Source organism: Diadema antillarum, unplaced genomic scaffold (assembly GCF_040938485.1).
Source record: "Diadema antillarum isolate AM-2024a unplaced genomic scaffold, OU_Dant_1.0 scf00000146, whole genome shotgun sequence".
In the NCBI taxonomy this organism is placed as follows: domain Eukaryota; kingdom Metazoa; phylum Echinodermata; class Echinoidea; order Diadematoida; family Diadematidae; genus Diadema; species Diadema antillarum.
Genome location: NW_027271035.1, coordinates 1,905,395 through 1,928,021, shown reverse-complemented (window position 1 = coordinate 1,928,021; position 22,627 = coordinate 1,905,395). Strand labels below are relative to the sequence as shown.

Below are 22,627 nucleotides of genomic sequence, written 5' to 3'. Positions count from 1 at the left end.
TTGTTCCATCTCAACAAACCCTTGCTCATGACCAAAGTTGCAGCTACCTAACGACTTGAGGTGAGAATTTTTAGATATTCCCACTCCAAATAACAATACATATACCCTAGAAATTGCTCACACAGACAGCCTTTTTCATCAGACATTTTCCCCTTCATTATAGATGCCAGAAAAGAAAAGAAAAAATATCAAATATCCTGATTAATGGTACAATATTTGTGTAAATATTTGCAGGTGTAATTGACCATCTTTGGGGTAATTCAAAATATATCTTTATCTAGGGATGCCTGTATGTAAGATGGATGGATAATATCGTCCCTGAAAAAGTCTTCTGTACTGAACCACATATCATTTGGTCAACATGACGTCAATGGCAAACTGCTTTAATAGGAAATCTGATGCATTTGGTGCATCCTTAAAGACACAATTTCTGAAGATGCAATGAAAAATATTTAATTGGAGGTATATATTAATGACAGCAAAATTAGAGCCAAGCATATCAACAATATAGTCAACAGTATACACTACACTAACCAGAGAATTAAGGTTGAGATAATTTATGAAATAAGAAAAAGCTTCGACAAACTCCATGCCACATATGACGGTGTATTTGGAATTTGCCTACCTGTTTACATCATGCGGGATACAGAATACTGTAAAAGCTGTTATTTCTATATAATGATATTTTCGCCAATGAGGAGGCCAAAGATATTTTCACAATTTGACACCATGGCTATCGTAAGTGCACAAATGGCTGTCTGTTCACTCCACTAGTGAATCAGGTGGTGATATTTTCGCCTGTTGTGGCATTTGCGGCCCATCAGCAATTTGCAAAATTCATGAAAATTAAACCCTCACGAAAATAACAGCTTTCACAGTAATCGACACCAGGGAAGCCATCCCATTCCCAGATACACTGGAATTGTGAATTACCTTGTCAGAAGGCAGATCAGAACAGGTAATCACTCATCCAGTCTTGTATTACTGCTGAGGAAATGGTGATGTACAGGGAATTTATCAACTTGCAAGAGATGTTTATTATACATGACAGACCGTTACAATGACTTTTATAATGCAAAATACTTGTACTCCAAGTGATCTGACATTTCTGTGTCAGGTATAACATGGTTTTTCATTCCTAGTCTTGAGTCTCCAGTCAGTTAAATGTGAGGTACCTTGGATGCACAAGTACTACCCTGACTATATTTGTACCAAGAAATAAAAATCCTGTGCCAAGAAAGCTGGGTAACTACATGATATCCTGGATACATTAAAATTCAGAGTCACAAAGAAAACATTTTTCTTGATTATTTTTTTTTTTTTGAGGTAACGTGAGAGCAAATGACATTATCTTGCAAAAACAAGGTAGATTATGCAATCAAAGTTAGTCATGCGATGTAGACAACATATTAGAAGGGTCATTAGAATAACACATTAAATGATTTAAGAACACTAGCATGGGCAAGGAAAACATAAAGGAGATTTCTGCAAATTTTCCCTGTACTTTCCTGCCATACATATCTCACTATGTTAATATCATATAATTTTGCTTGGGCTTTCTGTCTTGAATACACATTTCATTTTGCCAGATATCTGGTCAATCACTTCCACTCCTCATTGTTAGCTTTCCATGACATTGTATGCAGACTATCAACAACATCACAAGATCCAACACATCAATTTTGAAAATCCATTTCCCTCGTCAGCATGTCCACTGTTTGACAATACTACACTGGCACTTACACAGTTTAACCACAACTATTCCAAATTCAATAGGTCATAATATGAGAGCAAAGAAGTCATGATAAAACAGAAGATGGTTAAAGAATACAGGGTTTCTGTCTAGAAAAGAAATGGTTTTCAAGCTCCAAACGAGAAGAGAGGAAGAGGGAGGAGGACAGGGTGCTAGAATCTCACAGGGTTGTGAGAGAGCCACGCCCGGCAACAGAGGGTGGGGCCCCTGTCTCCTGGAGTCTACTGTGATTCCAGGAAGGATGGCTGCATTTCACTGGGCGCCTTGGGCTTGATGTTGAACTGCTTCAGCGTGGCGTTGAGGGCCTGCTGGTTGCCGGAGAAGTACGCCGCGATGGCGTTGTGGAACAGGAGCAGCTGTTTGTGCATTACTTTCACCTATGATGGAAGCAGATATAAGCAACAAATAGCATTAATAAAGCAGTGATAGGGAAATTGCCTCAAATCTTCAGTCTTTGTTTGCATAAAGGAATAAGTAGGTTTAAAGGGTGTGTACAGTCCTGGTTGAGGTGAGGATTTAGCTTTTAACGTTTTGCGAGATATTCAGAAACCACTCTGTGAGATGTCAAAGAGCATGCAATTCTAAGGGGTATCAAAAGTTTATTTGATGAAAATCGGTTTTGAAATGGCTGAGATATCCAAAAACAAGGTGAAACAAAGAGATCCTAATAAAAGGCGTGGCCTGTCGTCTTTTATTATTATCACTTTTTTGGATATCTCAGCCATTTGAAAACCAATTTTCATCAAATAAACGTTGAATCCGTCTCAAAATTACACGCTCTTTCATATTTCATAAAAGGTTTCTCATTATCTCACTTCGGAATGTTCAAAACATGTATCCCCACCTCAACCAGTACTGTGCAGTCCCTCTAAGCTTGTACAACACTGTAGTAGAGTGAAGAGTGGTCAATACACTCAAGAAATAGAAAACTGACCTGTTTACTTCCAAAAGCATATTTGTTTTTCTTTGTGTTAAAATACAGAGATGATGTCCTTCAAGACCACATGGTAAGAAGATGCACCTGGCAATACAGGGCAAATCATACTTGTACAGTCCTCAAGAAGAGCAATGCTAACATTGACAAGGCTTCATTGGTTAAAAATGGGTCTAGGGCAATTACCCCCTGGGCAATTACCCCACACCCTTCCCCTGGCCCTAATCCTAATCCTGAACCTAACCCTAACCCTAACCCAAACTCCTAACCCTAAACCTAACCCTAACCCTAATCTTTACTCTAACCTTACCACTAACCAGTATTTGGCCGGGGGGTAATTGCCCTCAGGGGGTAATTGCCCGGATACGGTTAAAAATGACCTCATTCCCCTTCTCATTCGCTTCCTTGTCTTCCATCTTTGTCTACTTTTTCTTTCTTTTCTTCATTATAATCACACCAATCATCACTATCATCATCATATACTAATATTAGTATTATATCTCCATTCGTGGGGGCGCCGTGGCATAGTGGATAAGACTCCCGACTCCAAGTCGGAGGACCTGAGTTCAATTTCTACCCAGTGCTTTAAGTCCTTGGACGAGATGTTTTTACCCACCACGTCCCTCTTGATTCTGGTGTATAAATTGGTACCTGGCAGAGCTAGGGTAATAATAATGGCAGGGCCCACTGCTCAACAGTGAAGAGGCTACCCTGGATAAAGAAGGCATCATTATCATTGTTGTTGTTGTTGTTGTTGTTGTTATTATTATTATTATCATTATTATTATCAACATCGTCGTCATTGTTATCATTATTATAACTGTAATCTGGTCAAACAACACAAAGAGCGTGGGGAAAAGCTGACCTTGTTTTCATCCAGGAATCTGAGCTTGACCGCTACGTCTTGCCTCAGCTTGTCGAACTTCTCCTTCTGCGCCTCGTACTTGCTGCGAGCCTCATGGAGCCGCGCCTGGGTCTGGGCATCCTTGGGGGCCAGGGTCAGATGCTCCATATCAGCTCTGTAGGCATCGTACTCTAACCTGAAGTACATTCACAATGATGAAAACAGGCAGCACACATTCGTCACAAAGACACAAAACACGGTAGAAGCCTTGCACACATCCATTTGTATCATTTTCAACTTTTCATGGCCACCTTCTCCAAATCCACAGGTTTGGGCATGTCATTCTCCTGCTGGTCTGTCACTTTGGTATGGGGGGATGGATATCTACTGAGTGAGACCGGGCCCCATTTTATAAAAACATAAAATCGATTTTAAATTTCCTTACCACACAGGCTGCCATAGACTTACAGTTAAAATCAACTATCCATATACCGTAAAGTTCCGTGTATAAGACGCACCCGTGTATAAGACGCACCCCTACTTTCGGACCTAAAATTTAAAAAAAAATAAAAAATTTCCACGCAAATATTGCGTGTCTCATACATATTATTTCAGCACAAAATTTCCCTAGAATGCAGCATGTAATTGCTCTATTTTTCGTTTCCTTTTATACTTTCTTTTAACGGTATTCATCGGACATTGGCAAAATATAGAAAACGCAAAATGCGAGACTTGTCTCGGTACTCACTTGCTATTGTTTCGCCTTTCAATCATGGTACATGTGTCATGCATATCGTACTCATGAGTGTACAGTACGATCTTTGCTGTCATACATAGCAGAGGGTACGTGTCTCGCATATTGACGCATGTCAAATTGGAAGGTTCATTACGAAAAATAAGAAAAACATCAACAAGTGTAGCAGAGGGATCATACGGCGAGACGTACGGTGCGTACGGTAATTACACTCACTGTTGTTTCTCCCGGAGGGATTGCCAGTAACATGTGTGTCTCTTGTACCATGCTTGTATGCACAGTGCTAGCCTTTTGCAAAAGGCAGCTCGCTATAATTTCAGCACACGCACACAGAGAGCAATGGACTTGCACACACAGCGCGCAACGGGCAAGCGCGCTACGATCCGATCGCTGTGTGCACGCGAGTCCATTGCAAAAGCCTCTCTGCTCTGCAGCTGCTACCTTTGCCAAAGGTTTGCTAGCTAGCTAGCTAGCTACAGTGTAGCTATGCTACAGTACAGTATCCTAGCTGGCATCGTGAAATGAAGAGCAAACGCATGCTTCACACATTGTTCATATTTACGGTGACATAGTGTCGATCCTACTCAGTATTTTACAGCTTTTGTCTATGGCCATATTGATACTAGTACATTGATAAGTTTTACGGTATCGGTAATTTAGTAATGATACCTGTACATCGCGTATTCCAGCTACTAGGTTGGCTGTTGGTAGCTTGGTAGACTAGTGACATCGGTAGAATACAGCAGTGCTGTTAAGTGTTACAGCTGTTGTCTATGGCCAGATTGATACATCGTTACTGCACAAGGCCGATCGTAAGTTTATCTCGTATTTGCAGCTTTTGTGTGCGTCCAGATTGAAAGATCGCCCATTTATCCGTAAGTTTTAGTGATTGCTTACCTTCCAAACGTCGATGGGCATACATGGCCCCCAAGTTGGCCTTATAAAATTGGGTGTACATGACAGATTTTTTTCCGTGATTCGACTGTACCCGTGTATACGACGCACCCCCGATTTTCAATGTTTTCCGACGAAAAAATAGTGCGTCTTATACACGGAACTTTACGGTTATCAATTTTAACTCTTCATAATACAGGGCCCTGATGTTCTAATTTCCTCTGCAAGTAACTCTTTCAATGCCTCTCAGGGTCTGCCCTATAGTCTTACATCAGACACCAAGAAGTTTGCAGTCTTCTGTAACCAGCAACTGCCATCTCTCCTTGAAATGCGACCATGACAATGGAAGAGAAAGCAAGATACTAGCTAGTTACCTTTAGTGGCACTGACTGGTGAATACAGTAAGAGTGGGGGGGGGGGGGGGGATCCTAAAACAACAGAAGCTCACGGTACTTAAAAATGAATATTTACATGGTATAGATACATGGACCATCAATTTCGCAGACATTTATTGTACAATATTATGTGCAAATTTTAAGGACTGATGTCATAAAACATGGGATGCATTACCCCATAGAGCAGTAGCAAAAGTCCCCCCCCCCCCCCACAATCAATTTATCAAACCACAACATTCATCTCATTGCTACGTGAAGTCTCATGCCTGGATAAAGTCTTTTTAAAGCAAAGAAAATTGGTTGCAGTATCATGCCTACATTACATTCCTCAATTATGTGACCAGCACACAAGGTATACTGCCTACAGTGCAGGAGCAGCAGCAACATTTGTGCATGAAGGTGTGTAGTTGGTCTACAGGTTCCTAGTGTTTGGTGATGCTGCCCTCTATGCTCTAACCCATATCTGTCATTGATGCTATTTTGCACATCTCAATCACACAGGGATAAGTGTATGTACCCGATGTAGTTGTATTAATTGCCACATACTGACACCAGTAGACAGCTATTGTATATGCAGTCTCTTCATATTGAACAGTTTGTCTGTGTTTTCTTTTACTTGGCTAAAATGACTGAAAATTTAAAAATAAAAAAATTCATGTATATCAGTTACGGATAGTATTATATCTAGCCACCTTCATTTTTTTTTTTTTTTTTTTTTTTTTTGTGAAGACTGCTGCAGTAAGTTGACAATCATTTACAAATATACACAACTTTGTGCATGTAGTAGACAGATCATATCTAATAGAGAATTATTTGGAGTAATTCTTAGCAAATGTTGTTCTTCAAAAAAAAAAAGAAGGTACAGGACATTTGCCTGACCTAGCAACTTGATCTGGATAACCACCACGCATAAGCCAACGCAACCCACCTGACAGATTCATATTGCTTGATGGTCAGCAACGTATCCTCCATCGTCTTGTTGCACAACGTGCTGACACTGGACGTGAAGAAGTTGAGGGCGCTCAGCAGGGTCTCGCCATTGCCGCAAAGTGACTTCTGCGTCTCGGCGTTGTAGGAGAACTCCTCCTGGAGCTCGGCCGACTTCTGCGCCAGCTCTCCGAAGGCGTCGCCCAGCGAGCGCTGCGTCTGGACGACCAGGTAGAACTGGTTGGTCAGCGCCCTCGTCAGCTTCAGGATGTGCGCGTACTTGCGCTGCGTGTCGCGCAGGACCTCAATCTGTGCCTCGAGCTGCAGGTCGACGGTCCGCGAAGCTTTGCCAAGTTTCTCCTGGTGATACACAGAAAAAGCAACACCACAATTACATCCAATCACTTCGATTCCACACCCGAATAGAAAGATAGAGGAAAAACAAAATCAAGTAACAGAAGTTGCCTATCAAATTATTCTGTGTGGGGGATTTATGTACCATGGGGAAAAAGAAACCCAGTCATATGGAAAATTGCCTTTCCAATAAGAGCCTACAAATTTAGTGAAGGTAAGGCATGATAATAAGAAGAGTATGCTGGTCTGTAAGTCTACAACCTGAACTGATGATAATAATCTATGACATCTTTGACTTCTAAAACTTGAGCTTTCATCGAGTTTAAAGCCAGTTAGTGAAAAGGAAAATCCGCCTTGTCACCAGTGAATGAAAAACACAATGGCTTATCAAATATGAATCAATGTTTTATAGCTATTTCATAGACATATGAAACATAACATATTTCTTCTACAATATCCTAAGGAAACAGAAAAATGGAAGTCCAACACTGTTATCACGAGAAAATAAGTCTGCAAACTAATGGTCCTAATGCCTGTATTTTACAGCCAAATCCTCCATTCTCCTGGCCTGTTGAAATACCCATACCTGCATCATCTGTTTGGTGCATTTGTACGTTGAGATGCTCCAATTCTTGAAGCTGTCGAGGCGTGCCTTGGCCACCGCCGTCGTCGTCCCCTGGTCCCCGCGACCGCCGCCCATTGCCATGGGGTTGCTGAACCCGCTCCCCGTGGGACTAACATCGCTGGGAGACTGCTGTGCTGGTATCGGTGATGCTGTGGGGACGCATGATGGAAAGTTTGAATGACCAAACAAGGTAAGATTATCGTGTTCAGATCTTATCTTGAATAACACAGTGTCCCTATTACAGGTACTAATTAAAGAAAAGCCATGGATGCAGTAGTTTTGAAATAAACGACGATATGATAATGCAGTCGTCTCTTTAAAAATCATGTCACCTTTCCAGTTTTGATGAACATCAATGTGGCAAAGACTACACTGTACATTCACAATCATGAGTAAATAGAAAGCTTGCTACAAGATTACTTCTTATGAAGATAACTTCAACTTACCTCAAATGTTTTGGGCTTAAATGCATTTCAGTTGGACTTATTATTTCATTAAGACACAAGCTTTGCTGATGCTTTGCTGATTGAATGAGTAACATTTTTGGCACAAACCTTTGCAGAGTACGTAATACAACATTTACTAAGTAATAAAGCAGCAGCAAACTTCTTGAGATGGTCCAGAATTATGGATTGCTTCATCCTGATATTCAAATTTTCTCAACATGAATGTTTACATGATTTATTTTAATTTTGACACAGCTTTTCTATATTCATTTCTTTTATTCAAATGCCCATTTCTTGCCTCTATATTCAGGGAATAACTTTCCTGGCATCGCATCGCGATTTGCTATGCATTTTTTTATATGACTGCCATACAAAATTTGTGTGTCGCAGGTTTTTTACATCGGACAGTACAGAACTTTATTAAAAGTATTTTCCCATAGATCAAAACTGCTAATCAAATTTGACAAGTAAAATTATTCCCTAATATTTCTTCCATGCCTAAAATTACAGCTGAAATATTTTGAAGCAAATGACGGTCCAGGACTTCATCGGTGATACTTAAACATGAATGCAGTAATCTGAGAAAACCAAAGACCTCTGACTAACTGATTTCATAAGATACAACATGAAGCGATACAACAGAAATATCTGTCACAATAGATTCGACTGTCACTGACGGTCATAGCGTTATACTATGTTGCAAAATAGCTAATCTCATGAGAAATAGGGTTAAACATACATGAAAGGTAGTCACAAACACATGAATAGACACAATATCAGTACTCATTCTACAAGCTACAAACTCACAGGGGACATAAACAGACAAATACAATGGTGCACAGAAAAAAAAAGAAGAAGCCTAGAGTTTGTTTCCAAGACTACTAATATGTTTTAAGTCATGTAGACATAGAGAGCATACAAGTGTGTACGCAATGAAAACCAAACAAGAAGAGGTATGGTACATATAAAGGTGCTGGTAAGTCTGCTTGAAGATTGATTAACAAACCTCTCAAAATGATGAAGGACTACAAGTATTCCAAACCCTTGAAGTTCACTCTTCAACACTACATTTACACTGTGGAAAATCTCCATTTATACATGTATCTGCTTTAGAAGCAGAAGGTCGCAAGTTCAATTTCTCCCTATGGGCCTATGTTCCTTTCAGAAACAATCACAGTATCAGAATATATTAACTTTATTCCACGACACCATTCTCTCCCCGAAGCACTATTGATTTCGTGGAACCTGAATCTGCTGGGACAGACAAAAAAGGCAAAACAGCTTTGACTTGCAATATTCATTTCACATGTATGTACTGCACAAGGCTGTATCTATTTCCAAGGCATTCGAAGACTTGCATGATACAAACAGGTACATTGACCTAGCTGAGGACTCGAATGGCCTTTCACAAGGCTGATTATATCAGGTTGGTTGCATTGTAATCAATAGAAATCATTGCACAAGGCTTGAATGGTTTATTCCTCTGCAGTTTCTAGCTGTCAAAGGCAAAAGTGACTACTACCCCCATACATACACAAAGACTCACACACACACACGCACACACACAAATATACTTAAAGGGATCGTATAGTTTTGGTTGAGGCCTAATTTCAGGTTTCTAACATTTTTTGGGGGGTGAAATAATGAGAAACCTCTTATGAAATATGAAACAGCATGTAATTCCATGAGGAATTCAATGTTTATTTGATGAAAATTGGCTTTGAAATGGCTGAGATATCCAAAACAGAGCGATTCTAATAAAGTGTGGGACCCACCTCTTATTACAATCGCTTTGTTTTACTTTGGTTTTGGCTGTTTCAGTCATTCCAAACCCAATTTTCATCAAATAACTTTGAATTCCTCGTAAAATGGTATGCTCTGTACTATTTCAGAAGTGTTTTCTTGGTATCTCACAAAAAGTTAAAAGCCCAATTCTCATCTCCACCAATACTGTACCATCCCTTTAAATACTTAAACTATATGCATAGTACGATCTATATCTGTGAACATAGACAAGTTGTACAGTGCATCAGTATGTCACGTTCTTGCTATTCAATGTCAACAAGTCATGGCTGTTTTCAATTAATTTGGAAAGGTGTGCCTTCTGTGAAAAGGAATCATAAAGCAATACTGTAGATACATTTAGCAAAGGCATACAATCCTCACTATGACACACAGAACACAGAGGATGGTATGTGTGTCTGTGTGTGTGCGTATATACTGTTCTCAAATCTCATAACAATGCTACTAGTATCTGATCGTTTTTTCATAAAGCGATACATTGATTTCAAGGGTCTCTGTTACATGAAGGAAATATAATTGTAGTGTATTCAAGTTCCCCGATGCTTTGCTGTAGCTGCCTAAGGCAATAATGTGATGATCAGTCCTAGAATGATACTGGTTCTCCTACACTCGGCAAGCATCACCTTATCACCTTTCAAGGAAAGCCGGGGGAAATACAGTATCAAGGCTCGCATTTTTTTTCTATTATAAGATACCATACAAGTAATATTTGATTAGTATGGTAGGTGTTTAATGCATTGACACTGTACATTGAAACCGACACCCCTTTATTTATAGCATTACACGTAAAGAACAAAATTGCATGCAAGGGACCACATGCAATGGTTTTCTATTCAAACTGAAATAAAACCCTGATAATAAACAGTGAAAAAAAAAATGATACCATAAATCATAAATACATGTGTGATATGTATCACGTGCACTTCAACTAGGTATATTGCCAAAAGAGGAAAGGGGTGTCTGTTTCAAAGTGCAGCACACTCGAGTGTGGAAAATTAACACCACGCATTCAAAGCCGCAATCTTTGAATGTGTAACTCAAATCACATTTTCAAATGCACTTGTGAATTTAGAGCATTTTCTCCACATGTGAGTAAAATTTCAGGCATATTGTGAGATACTAAAGTTCCTATGGATAAAAAATGTTAGGGTGTCACTGTATAAGACATTCAACCATACCATGCTTCGGGCAATCTATTTGTAATTCTACGAAAACTGGAAGGAGAAGAAGAAAAGAAAAATGGCAAAAAGATTTTTTTTTTTTTTTAATTTGAGGGGTGGGCAAAATGAAGGGCAGTGCACATGCAACCATAACGTCACAGCCCAGCTAACACAAGGACGTTTTCTAAACGTTCTTGAAACATTCCAAGTTCGTTATTTGGACGTTTTGTCAAACGTTTTCAGAACGTCTTTTTGTGGAAGGTTTTCGATGTATTCAAAACGTTTCAAATGGACGTTATAAAAACGTTTTTTAAACGTTTAGAAAACCAATAAAAAACCTTTCAGAATTTTTAAGGACCTGCAGAAAACATTTTGAACGTTGTGGACGTCAGTAAAACCTTTTAAAACTATTCAAAATGTTCTGTGGACGTTTTGCGGACGTCCAGAAAACCTTTGAAAACCGTCTAGAACGTTTTAAGAACGTCTAAAAAGTCTTATGACCCTTTCCAGAACGTTCAGAGAATCTTCCATATCCGTCTAGAACATCCAGAAAACCTTTTAAGAATGTCTTATGTTTATTTTTTATAGAGTATTTAAAAAAAATATAGTTATGAGATTATAGATGCAATCTGAGATTAATGTATCCTAACCCTAATCCTATCCTAACCCATTCCTAATGTCCTACCACCTATTCCCGATTGATGAATCTGTATCACATTCTTTTATATACCACCAAAATGTTGTGATGCATGAAGACATGGTTACTAAAATTAGATCACACACACCTTAATTTGAATATTCATAACTATGCATTAATATTCATAATAAAGAGACGCATAGAGGACGAAATAAAAATGTTTTTTAAACGTTCATTAAAGACGAAGTCGACGTAGCAGACCTAATAAAAACGTTTTGTGGACGTTTACAAAGGACGAAGACATTGCAGACATAATAAAAACATTTTGTAACGTCCATTGACGTTTCTAAAGCGTTTTCCAAAAAACCTGTGCTTTGCGGTAAATGCTAAGTCCCCAATTTGATGTTGTATGTACGTTTTACAAATGTCCATTTTATACGAAGACGTACAGAACCTCAAAAAAACGTTTAGGAAACGTTCTGAAAACGTTCTGTGTTTGCTGGGAGGCAACTTTGTGTCATTCTTCCCTTGCTCTACTGCAACAAATCAAAGCCTGTTAATCATTCCTGATGTCTAAATGTGGTAAACTTTCTCAGGCATGCATGCTTAATACTTTCTCTGCACTTTAAACATCCCATTGGTATTACACAGGAAGCTCTCCCCTTCCCCATCCCCCCCCCCCCCCCGCCCCTTTGCAGATTATATACTGCCCTCGTTTATGATTGCATATCAATGTTTTATGAACCACAATCAACAGACATTGATTGATAGAGTGTGAAGGGACAGCTGCTATTCTAAGAGGCACACTTCTCACCTAAAAATATTCAACAAAGACCCATTGCAATTGTAGTTGAGTAGCCAACATGTGTATTTCATAAATATTTGGGCAGCAGCAAGTAAAATGTCATGTGCCTAATGCAGCATAATCTACATTCTACAGCTAGTCCCGTAGCAATTCTCCACAAACACATTACAAAAGGAAAGAGTGTGAAGTATCCAAACTGTAATGGAGAGCCTTTCCAGATAGACAAAAGAACTGATTCGTAAATGTGTTCTGAAACACATTTTAATGTTAATCATTGAGTTTTAGCAAGTCTGAAAGAGCGCTGGAATTACATTTCTCCAAAACCTGTTTCTCAAGCCACATTAGGTCGCCTGTGCTCTGGGAATATTTTCCAATCAAGTTTTGCTCGATTCTGGGTGTACGGTATTTGGTTGTTGACAGTGTTCCTTTTGTTTATGACAAAAGGTAGTACAGCAAACAACCTACTATTAGCATACAGAATTAAATACATTAGGATACATTATATGTTTATGAACTACCAGTACACAAGCTGTCAATACATGTACAGTATCCGTCACAATAAAGTTTCACTTCTAACGTTAGCTAACGGAGATTATCGTTAGCTAACATTAGCTAACGGAGCCGCCGGGAAGTCAGCTAACGTTAGCTATTGATATCAACTAACGTTTGCTCATAGGAGTAGTGAGGGCTAACGTTAGACGAAGATTTCGTCTGTTCGGAGTTTTATTTTACTGTTCAGTATTACGGTCCTCCTCCGAGCTCCGGAGATCGAGACACACGGAAGGCCGACATAATTTACAACGCTGCGTAGCGGTATGCATCACTGTCCCTACACTGACTATAAGGACGTGATAGATCGGCAAAATTCATCTTATTACATTGTATGTATTATCTCATAAACACATCGGCAATCACGCCCACCGACTGTTCGAAAAATTGAAGATTTGGGTGTAGTTTTCATGGAAAACACAGCTACCAGCTCGCGCTCGTCAACACTGTTCGCAAACTCACGATGCATACAGATACAGTACAATCAATCGTACACTCAACAATCTATCTTTGACAGTGAAATGTGCATAATGTATAACGTGTTGAGTGCAGGAAATCCCCTTCCCACATACAATTGTACTTCCACCTACCTGTACCAAGTACCTGAGCTCTTAGCTCTGCCAACAGCATGTGTGTGTCGTGTAGTCACGCGCACGTGCGCTTGCGCGCTTCTGAACTAGTACTAGTAACTGATTACGGGCGAATCGGTTTCCGTGCTAGAGCATCCCACCTGTACTTAGCCTTCAGTTTGTATTATCATTGTAATTTGGAGGGGGTTCCGTGAAGCTGTCTTATAAAGACTTGTGATAGAAATCAATCACAAGTTTCATGTGAGCTTCAATGCAAGTTGCGATTGATTTGAGGGCTTTATAAGACGGGGCCCAGACGTACCAGTGATGTCCACGGAAAATATCCCCGACGATAATAATACTGATACAATGTCAATGTATTTCGGTAGCCCAGCGACCTCCGTGATATAACGTAGCCATGTACTGAAAAACATTATCACCGTTTGTATAGGACTAATTTTTTTCTCCATAATCTTTCATTGATTCCATATTCAAAACACATACACTGTATGCACCTTGTATTTTTCCCATCAGAACACAGCTACCAATATATAATGTACATAAAGAAACACATACTGGTAGAGTAACACCCACACACAAACACACAAGCAGATAGCATCCATTATACGTACAATGTAGACTATGTGTTATGGAATCATACTGCAGTATGATTTTTAAAATTAAAATGATCACATCCAACAAACAGGTACTTTCGGTTGACTGTGTCTGGTTCAGACCTGTAATCATTCTATACATGCCTGCATTTGAGAGTGAGTACAGCACTTCCATGTTTCGAGTATATACATGTGTGTGTGTGAGACACATACAAGTGTGAACTAGTTGTAGTTAAAGGTCAAGTACCACAAACACACAGACGATTAAAGGCACCTCGGCAGCAGGGCTGACAACATTCACAGGCACACCCAAACCAATCAGTGAGATTCCCAAGAGCATCATGGGCAATACCCATGGCTTACATTCATTTCAATGGGTATGTAATTTGTAAATCAGGGGGGGGGGGGGGATTATTTTTATCTTGACAGGACATTGAACCCTGCAGAATCTTTCAGAAGTCATACTCATATAATCCATCCAGTTTTAGGTAAGCCACTATCTACATTGAATTGTTTCATTGTATACCAATAAATTACAATAAACATTTATTTTCCTTGTGATTGTATTTTGGGGTTTCAACCAACAAAAGGGGATATTCCTGTTTCTTTAGAATATTGGGTATTAGAAAATAACGAATCTGCAAGAGTCAGATCTATAACTACAAGCATTGTTCTTTACTATGCAAAACAAGAAACAAAATAGACAAAGGACTATCCAATAAGATAGAAAAAAGTCTGCCCAAGATTTTTCCACTATTGCTGCTGCTACTTTTACAGGATATTTTGCCCTCTGAGAAAAAAGATGTTTTGCATAAAATCTGGAAATTTAAAAAAAAAAATGCAGATTTGGTGGAGAATGAATGCTAAATGTTTAACTATCATCTCCAATGATGAATTTGAAAGAGGACTCTAGATCATGTGTGCAAATGAAAAATTTATCATTTGTGCATTTGTATTTTTAACAAACAACAAAAGAAGCACGTTGGACATTAAAGAATGAAGTGAACTTCACTCAATAAATGATAGATATTGATTTTTGACAACTGCAGCACAAAATATACTTTTATCCACTAAGAATACAAGTTAGTGAAACAGTGTTTTGTTTTTGTTTTTAAGTTGCCATGTCCTCACACCTTTTCAGATCTCTTGTTAGTTAGAATGTTTAAGTAAACTTCATCCTGAAAAGTATGAAGCATGGGTAAACATTATACAGATTAAAACACTCGCAGGCAATATGCAAATAAAGTGACGTTTATGTTCTCACAGGCGTGGCAATTATAGCTTGCATTGCTTGCATGTCGATGTACTGATAATATCCTGTTAGTAAACTCTGCATTTTTTTAAAATCATAATGCTTCAAATGGCAATCGTATAACTCTATAGAATGTTTTTGTCTATATCAAGAAACTGTGATTGTGGATTATATTATGATCAACGTCATGGGTTAGAATTTCCTGTTGCTAGTAAAGCACTACACAACATTATTTTTTTTTTCTGCCACATTCAACATACAATAAAAACATTTTACTTCAGGATTCCATATCACAAGGGACGTCTATTATACTGCGGAATTCACTTTCTGTCCAGGCATATTATACTGTTATAATTATCAATTTGCCTCACATATGATAATAAAAACTAAATCAGATAGCCATTATCCAGATGGACATATATAATGACTACATTTGGCAAAATAAATCATCATAGAATTATGTGCTAAATATAGATCTCAGGGTAGTTTCACTTTGGTAAATCTTTAAAATGTCTCCCAAATTGAAAATAAACAAGAGACCCGCGGGTCTAGCGCTCACCTGAGTATCGCAAGTTCACCTTTCACGCAGTCACTAACCTAAATTATTCACAGCTCTACCAAAATTTGACCAGGCATTCTCAAGTAGAAGATGAAAATGTACAATAAAGGCCCAATTTTTTTAAAGATTCCTTAATTTGGGGGGATTGGGGCCCCCTGGGGCCCTCTGGGTGGGGCATGGTGCCCATTTTGATAAATTGAGATCCTGACCCCCTAGGGATGCTACCTGCCAAGTTTGACAAAAATCCATCATGAGGTTTTCAGGAAGAAGATGAAAATGTACAATTCAGGCCCCCATTTGGACCCTTCCAACCACCCCCCCCCCCCCCTACCCAAGAGGGGCACCCCTGGATCTCCTATGAACAAACTTGAAACTACAGTCATTAATGTACTCACTCATAGTATTATCTCAGCTCTATAACTTCTGATTCTAGAGAAGATTTATAAAGATTCCTTCATTTGGGGGTTTGGGACCCCTGGGGGCCCCCTGGGTGGGGCATGGTGCCCATTTTAACAAATTGAGATCCTAACCCCCTAGGGATGCTACCTGCCAAGTTTGGTGAAAATGGGTCATGGGGTTCTCAAGAAGACGATAAAAATGTACAATTTAGGCCCCATTAGGACCCCTCCTCACCCCCTCCCCTGGGTCCCAAGGGGGGCACCCCTGATTCTGCCATGAACAAACTTGAAACTACAGTCATCAATGTACTAACTCATAGTATTAACTAAGCACTATCACTTCTGGTTCTAGAGAAGAAGATTTTTGCAGAATCCTTAATTTTGGGGGGCTTGGGCCCCCTGAGGGCCCCCTGGGTGGGGCATGGTGCCCATTTTAACAAATTGAGTTCCTAACCCCCTAGGGATGCTACCTGCCAAGTTTGGTGAAAATGGGTCATGGGGTTCTCAAGAAGAAGATGAAAATGTACAATTTAGGCCCCATTAGAACCCTTCCCCACCCCCCTCCCCTGGGTCCCAAGGGGGGCACCCCTGATTCTGCCATGAACAAACTTGAAACTACAGTCATCAATGTACTAACTCATAGTATTAACTTAGCTCTATCACTTCTGGTTCTAGAGAAGAAGATTTTTACAGATTCCTTAATTTTGGGGGGTTTGGGCCCCCCTGGGGGCCCCCTGGGTGGGGCATGGTGCCCATTTTAACAAATTGAGTTCCTAACCCCCTAGGGATGCTACCTGCCAAGTTTGATGAAAATCGGTCTTGGGGTTTTCAAGAAGAAGATGAAAATGTAAAAAGTTTACGCACGACGCACGACGGACGACGCACGACGGACGACGGACGACGGACGACGGACGACGGACGACGCACGACGCACGACGCACGACGGACGCCGGACGAAGGGCGATCGCAATAGCTCACTTGAGCCTTTGGCTCAGGTGAGCTAAAAATTAAAAAATCACACACACACACACAAAACCCAAAGACAAAAATCCAAAATTGACGTTCAAATACCTCTACTCTGTGCAAGACCAAGGAGGTGTGTGTGATACCTCCTTGGTAAGATCCAAACAAGTTCATAAATTGTCTGCATGCCAAACACGTTGGAATGCCTCTTGTGGTACAATAATATGTAGCATACATTCGTACATCTGTGCACATTAAAGGGCGTCGGCCCTACTAACAAAGCATTACGAGCGACCACAAAGAGAGGAAATAATTATCTTTGTGGTGTGGCTTTGACCTAACATGAAATTACAACATCACAACATCTGGTAGCACTTAAAACAGGGTTGCTACATGGGAGGGCAGTAGCGACACTAATGCTTTGGTAGGTCTGTTGAGGCAATGGTGTAGGCCTGCTGTTGCAGATTTTCGTACCCATGCCTATCGGGAAAATTTGAGCTCATCCATCCAATGTTCTCTCCAAAAAAAGAAACCATAAAACATGTATGACATTATCATTATTATGGGGTTTTTTTTCAGTATTTCACTAACAAATAAGAGGCTGGATGTGACACGAGGACTACCAAAAAGATTAATTAAAGGGCAGCAGTTTGATTTGAAATATTGGCATACATTGTAGGATACTCAGAATCCTCACGCATCTGGAGTCCAAATCTTGTTGGATAACGACAGGACAAGCTGAAGTGAGCTGCAACCTTGAGGAAGATGTTTTACCTTAACCAGGGCTCCACACTAACTTTTTTATTTGGTGCCCAATGGGGCCACCAAAATCATCAATTTCAAATTTTTGGGGGCCCGAGAGAAAAATTTGGTGGCCCCCAAAAAACAATAAAAAACATTAAAATTCCTGCTTTTTTTTGATGAGTCAAATATTTAAGTTTTATCATAGTAAGAATTGGAAGCTGGACATATCTACTCATAAATAAACCTCAACAAACTCTTAACACTCACTCTCAGGCACTCATTCAGTCCTTTTCATCCATCCTTTAAACAAATTTAACTGCTGAATGGTAAGACTAAGTATAAATATTCATTGACAGGCACATGGATTGCAACATCTAAACATAAATAAATGACACTTTTCAAAAAATTTTGGTGGCCCGAGGCGGGCCACCAAATTGCCCTTTTTTAAAATTTGGTGGCCCCGGGCCATCGGGTCACCGTTAGTGTCGAGCCCTGCCTTAACCCATTGTGGACAAGCTGATTTTGCTATAACACACATTTCCCATCTATCGAGACAATTGCCTGAGTTAAAGGGATGGTACAGTTTTGGTTGAGATAGGGATTCAAGATTTAACCTTTTGCAAAGTAAATAGGAACCACTTTTATGAAATATTAGAGAGCATACAATTCTAAGAGGAATTGAAAGTTCACTTGATGAAAATCAAATTTTGAAATGGCTGAGATATCCAAAAACAAAGCAAGACAAAGTGGTTCTAATGAAAGGTGGGTCCCACCTTTTGATACTGTTGGACCTCTTTGTTTGGGGGTATCTCAGCCATTTCAAAACTACTTTTCATCGAATAAACTTTTAATTCCTCCTAGAATTGTATGCTCTTTAGTATTGCATATAAACATTTTCTAATTACTTCGCAAAATGTAAACCTGAATCCCCATTTCAACCAAAACTATGATGTAACTACCCCTTTAAAGACCCACTAGCAAGGGTGGCCCAATTGCATCAATCTTTATTCGCTTCCTACCGGGGTACATGTACATTGAAAATCATAATAATATATTGCCCGTCAGCCACATGTCAGCAAACATGTGCATTGAAGTGCATGCTCATCAGTAATGGTCACTAACTCCAGCAAAGATTTTTCAGCTGTGCGTGTACAATGTACTTACACCAAGATCAATGATAAAGCTACACACAATTCATTAACTCTTTCGGTGCCACGTTCGCACGTCCGACTCAGTCGATGGCGTGCCAACTTCGCAGATTCTGCTCAAACCCACAAACCCGCCCAAAACCGATCGATAAATCGCCAAATGCCGCAGTACAACGAAAGCTTTTCTCGCGCTTCCGCTCGTGTCACATATAGCTTGCATTTTATGTGGTGACTGACTATCAAGCGGTGTTCCCTAATAGATTTGCGTGTAAATTCTAAGTTTCTGTCACTGTTTTGTGCGCAAAAGTCATGCCTGTAGGCCTATAGTAATATAGCTACTGGTCATTTCAAAGAAAAACAATCATCGATTTGTCATACAATTTTTATCAAAGCAAAGCTTCTCATTTTCTCTACAACTCTGCTCACTACATGTCCAGCTTAACAATAATCTGTATAGAAGTTACATAGATTTGAAAAACAGAATGTTTTCTCAAAGCATGACTACGTTGTTGTCTCAGAATAATGTGGCACAGAGGGGTTTTCAACCACGGCACATAAAGAGTTAAGGGGATTCTTGAATACTGTAAAACATGATATATTCGCGGCACGAAATTTTCGCGAATTGGAGCCGACGGCCTTTTTCGTGGCAAGAAATTTTCGCGAATTGCCCCTTGCGTTCAATGCATATAGTGTAGATAAGAAATTTCGCGAATCTTGGCGCTCGCGAAATTCGCGAAATTAAAATGCACGCAAACATTCCTCGTTTTACAGTATACAAATGTGCATATCATCGTATCCAAGCTGGGCCAGCCTTCCTACTCTATGAATCCCCACACTATCGGGTCTTTAATGGGCAGCAGTTTGATTCAGAATTTGGCACAGGATACTCAGATTCATCGGGCATCTGGAGTCAAAATGTTGTGGATTTTAATAAGAGGACATGCCGAAGTGAGCTGCAACCTTTAAGAAGGTATTTTACCTTAAGCTGAGAGGCAATCAGCAGAAACTGCACCATTACACCTCTACAACACCTACACATCACATCAAGCCATCCCACCATATTTGCTCATCTGCCAAATATGATTCAGTGAGACCCCCTCCCCTTCTTTTGCCATTACCATCACAGCAGCAGCTACATGTAGCCTTGCTTCCAGGCTCCTGGCTGATTTTTCTCCCACTCATATAATATGATGCTTTTATTGTAAAAAGTCCTCAATAATACAACTTATGATAACTCATAGTCAGGGGCCCCAGGGAACATTCTTCAGGGTAAGGGGGATGCAGGACTGGGAAGGGGGTTGCAATGTTTACATCCCCTCCCCCTTAGACAGGAAGAATATGATTCCCCATTAATGTACAAATACTCCTTTCAGGTAATCGCGGTTCAATTATCCGCATCCAAATAATGCGGATGAAGTAATCAAAATCGCGTTCATCATATCCCATGAAGTCCGCACTACTTTTACAAGCGCCCGTTCATATAACAGTGCGAAAGACGGAGTATTTGTCATGGTTACTGCGCACGCCTCTATAATGACGTAATTTAACTTTCCTTTTTAAAATAATTTCAAATTGAAAAAAATATTAATTTATTACAATACACAGACACGAAGTATTTATTTTTTCATAAAAGCTAACATTTGAATATTTCCAATCGACACATGCACGTGCGTGTACTAACTGCAAAACTGCTTATAACGCAGTCGTGATCGGGACAGGACTCACGTGTATGCACAGCTCTCGCTCAAGCTCAGCAATCAGCGGTTGTGCGGGAAATCGAGTGACCTTTGACCGAACTGTGGAATGTTAGTCCGCATAAGTCGTAAAACGCGTTCATGTATTCTCGATCAACTCCTGATGCTGCAATAATGCGGATAATAGCAGCATCAAAATAATGCGGACTTTTTTACTCCTCTCCCGTTCATGTAATCAAAATTTTACGACTTAGTGCTCCTATTATCCACATCCACGATTACCTGAAAGGGGTAAAAGTCAGGCATAAGAGCGCTCCTGAATTACTTCATCTTTATGCCCCTCTGTGTCCATTCATACAGAGAATAGGGAGTTTTCGCAAGCTCGATGCGGACGGCAAATCAAGATTCTGTGTACAAAATTGAGCGGTTACTATATGGTAACAATGATGTGACTGCTCATCAGGCCCTGAAATCTAGAACTGTTCTTAGCAAAAATCATGTTTGTCCAGAATGAGACCCAATCAGCGAGTGCCGAGCTGGTGGGAAGGTATGCATGCACATGTGTTATCACTCACTTACCCAAAGGCGCCAGGCATGAATTTCCCAGTTTGTACAAATTGCAGCTCAACTTGCTCACGTAACCATTCGCCTATCCTTTGTACACGGACCATAGATCTGTGCGTGTACTTGATCGGCTGATAAACTGATGGCAGGCAGGGACTACATTCACAATTATTTATGACCAACTGGCTAGTATAGTTTCAATAGTCTTACATCTGCAGCATGATTAGCTCTTGTATACTTTCATCGTGGTTGAAATTGTCTTCTAGTACCTCAAATTGGTATTCAGCATACTGGAAGTCAAGGTTGCTGTGTATCAATGTGTTGATAATCATGACAAACATAATAAACTCCTCATCATCTGTTACGCCAAAAATATATGCTGCAATAACTACTGTATACGCCAAATATTTCACGAGGTTTTTATTTTCACGAATTTCGCTAGTCAGGTGCTATTCACAAAATTAAAGACATGCGAAAATATTGACTCTGATCCCGATGTGGATGTGACGTACGCGTGTACATTATCTCCGTTCAGTACAGGACTCCACGATCGCAAATTTAACCACTTGCGAAATCATCGGGAATTCCCGATTCACGAAAATTTAGACTCGCGAAATATACGGCGTATACAGTATATGTCTTGTAGTCAATGTAAATAAACCAGCTTCCAGTTATATCAATACTTTGCAATGGTCTCTGGAACCACAGACTTTTCAAAAGCATGGATCATTCGGTTTGTTAGAAGAGCAGTTGGAAATAGCTTGCTTTCATTTTACAGCTGGAATTCTCAGAATGAAATTCTATATCAGGTAAAAACCTCCTTGATTTGTGTGAGTACATCATTCTTCTATGATTTTCACTCGTATTTTCAAAAATGTATGAATTAAGTACCTTTCCACGCTGAGTCATGAAATTGGACTGAAAAATTGCAGTATGAAATTTCCACTCACTTGAGAGAGCCCCACAAAGGTACTGGTAGGCGTTTCTCGTCTTTCGTTTTTAATACACATATGTTTGTAGACTCTTTGCTTGCAAACAACTGTGCTTGGGTCATATTGCCTACGTTACAATTGCCTACGTGTCGTACATGTACTTTATACCATGAGGGAACAGTTATTCAACTTTCTCCAATACTATGATCTCGTGATCAGCTTGTTTCAATGAAAAAAAAAGTCTAAATAAATACCATATCTGAAAAAAAAAAATGAAGGAAGAATTCATAGTATTTGCTCTTGCTGTATT

At 39.7% G+C, this 22,627-nt stretch overlaps 1 protein-coding gene across 2 annotated transcripts in view; it reads right to left on the bottom strand.

The window, feature by feature from the left end:
• Positions 1-684: 684 nt before the first annotated feature.
• The window catches only part of LOC139721665 (arfaptin-2-like), a 30,976-nt gene continuing 9,033 nt past the window's right edge, over positions 685-22,627 (bottom strand). For both annotated transcript variants that reach the window (XM_071632995.1, XM_071632996.1), the window contains 4 exons: positions 7,442-7,629; positions 6,503-6,861; positions 3,553-3,727; positions 685-2,130 (listed from right to left, as the gene is read on the bottom strand). In XM_071632995.1, the coding sequence (XP_071489096.1) occupies positions 1,975-2,130; positions 3,553-3,727; positions 6,503-6,861; positions 7,442-7,629 (878 nt within the window). In that variant the 3' untranslated portion in view covers positions 685-1,974. The remainder of the gene's footprint in view (positions 2,131-3,552; positions 3,728-6,502; positions 6,862-7,441; positions 7,630-22,627) is intronic.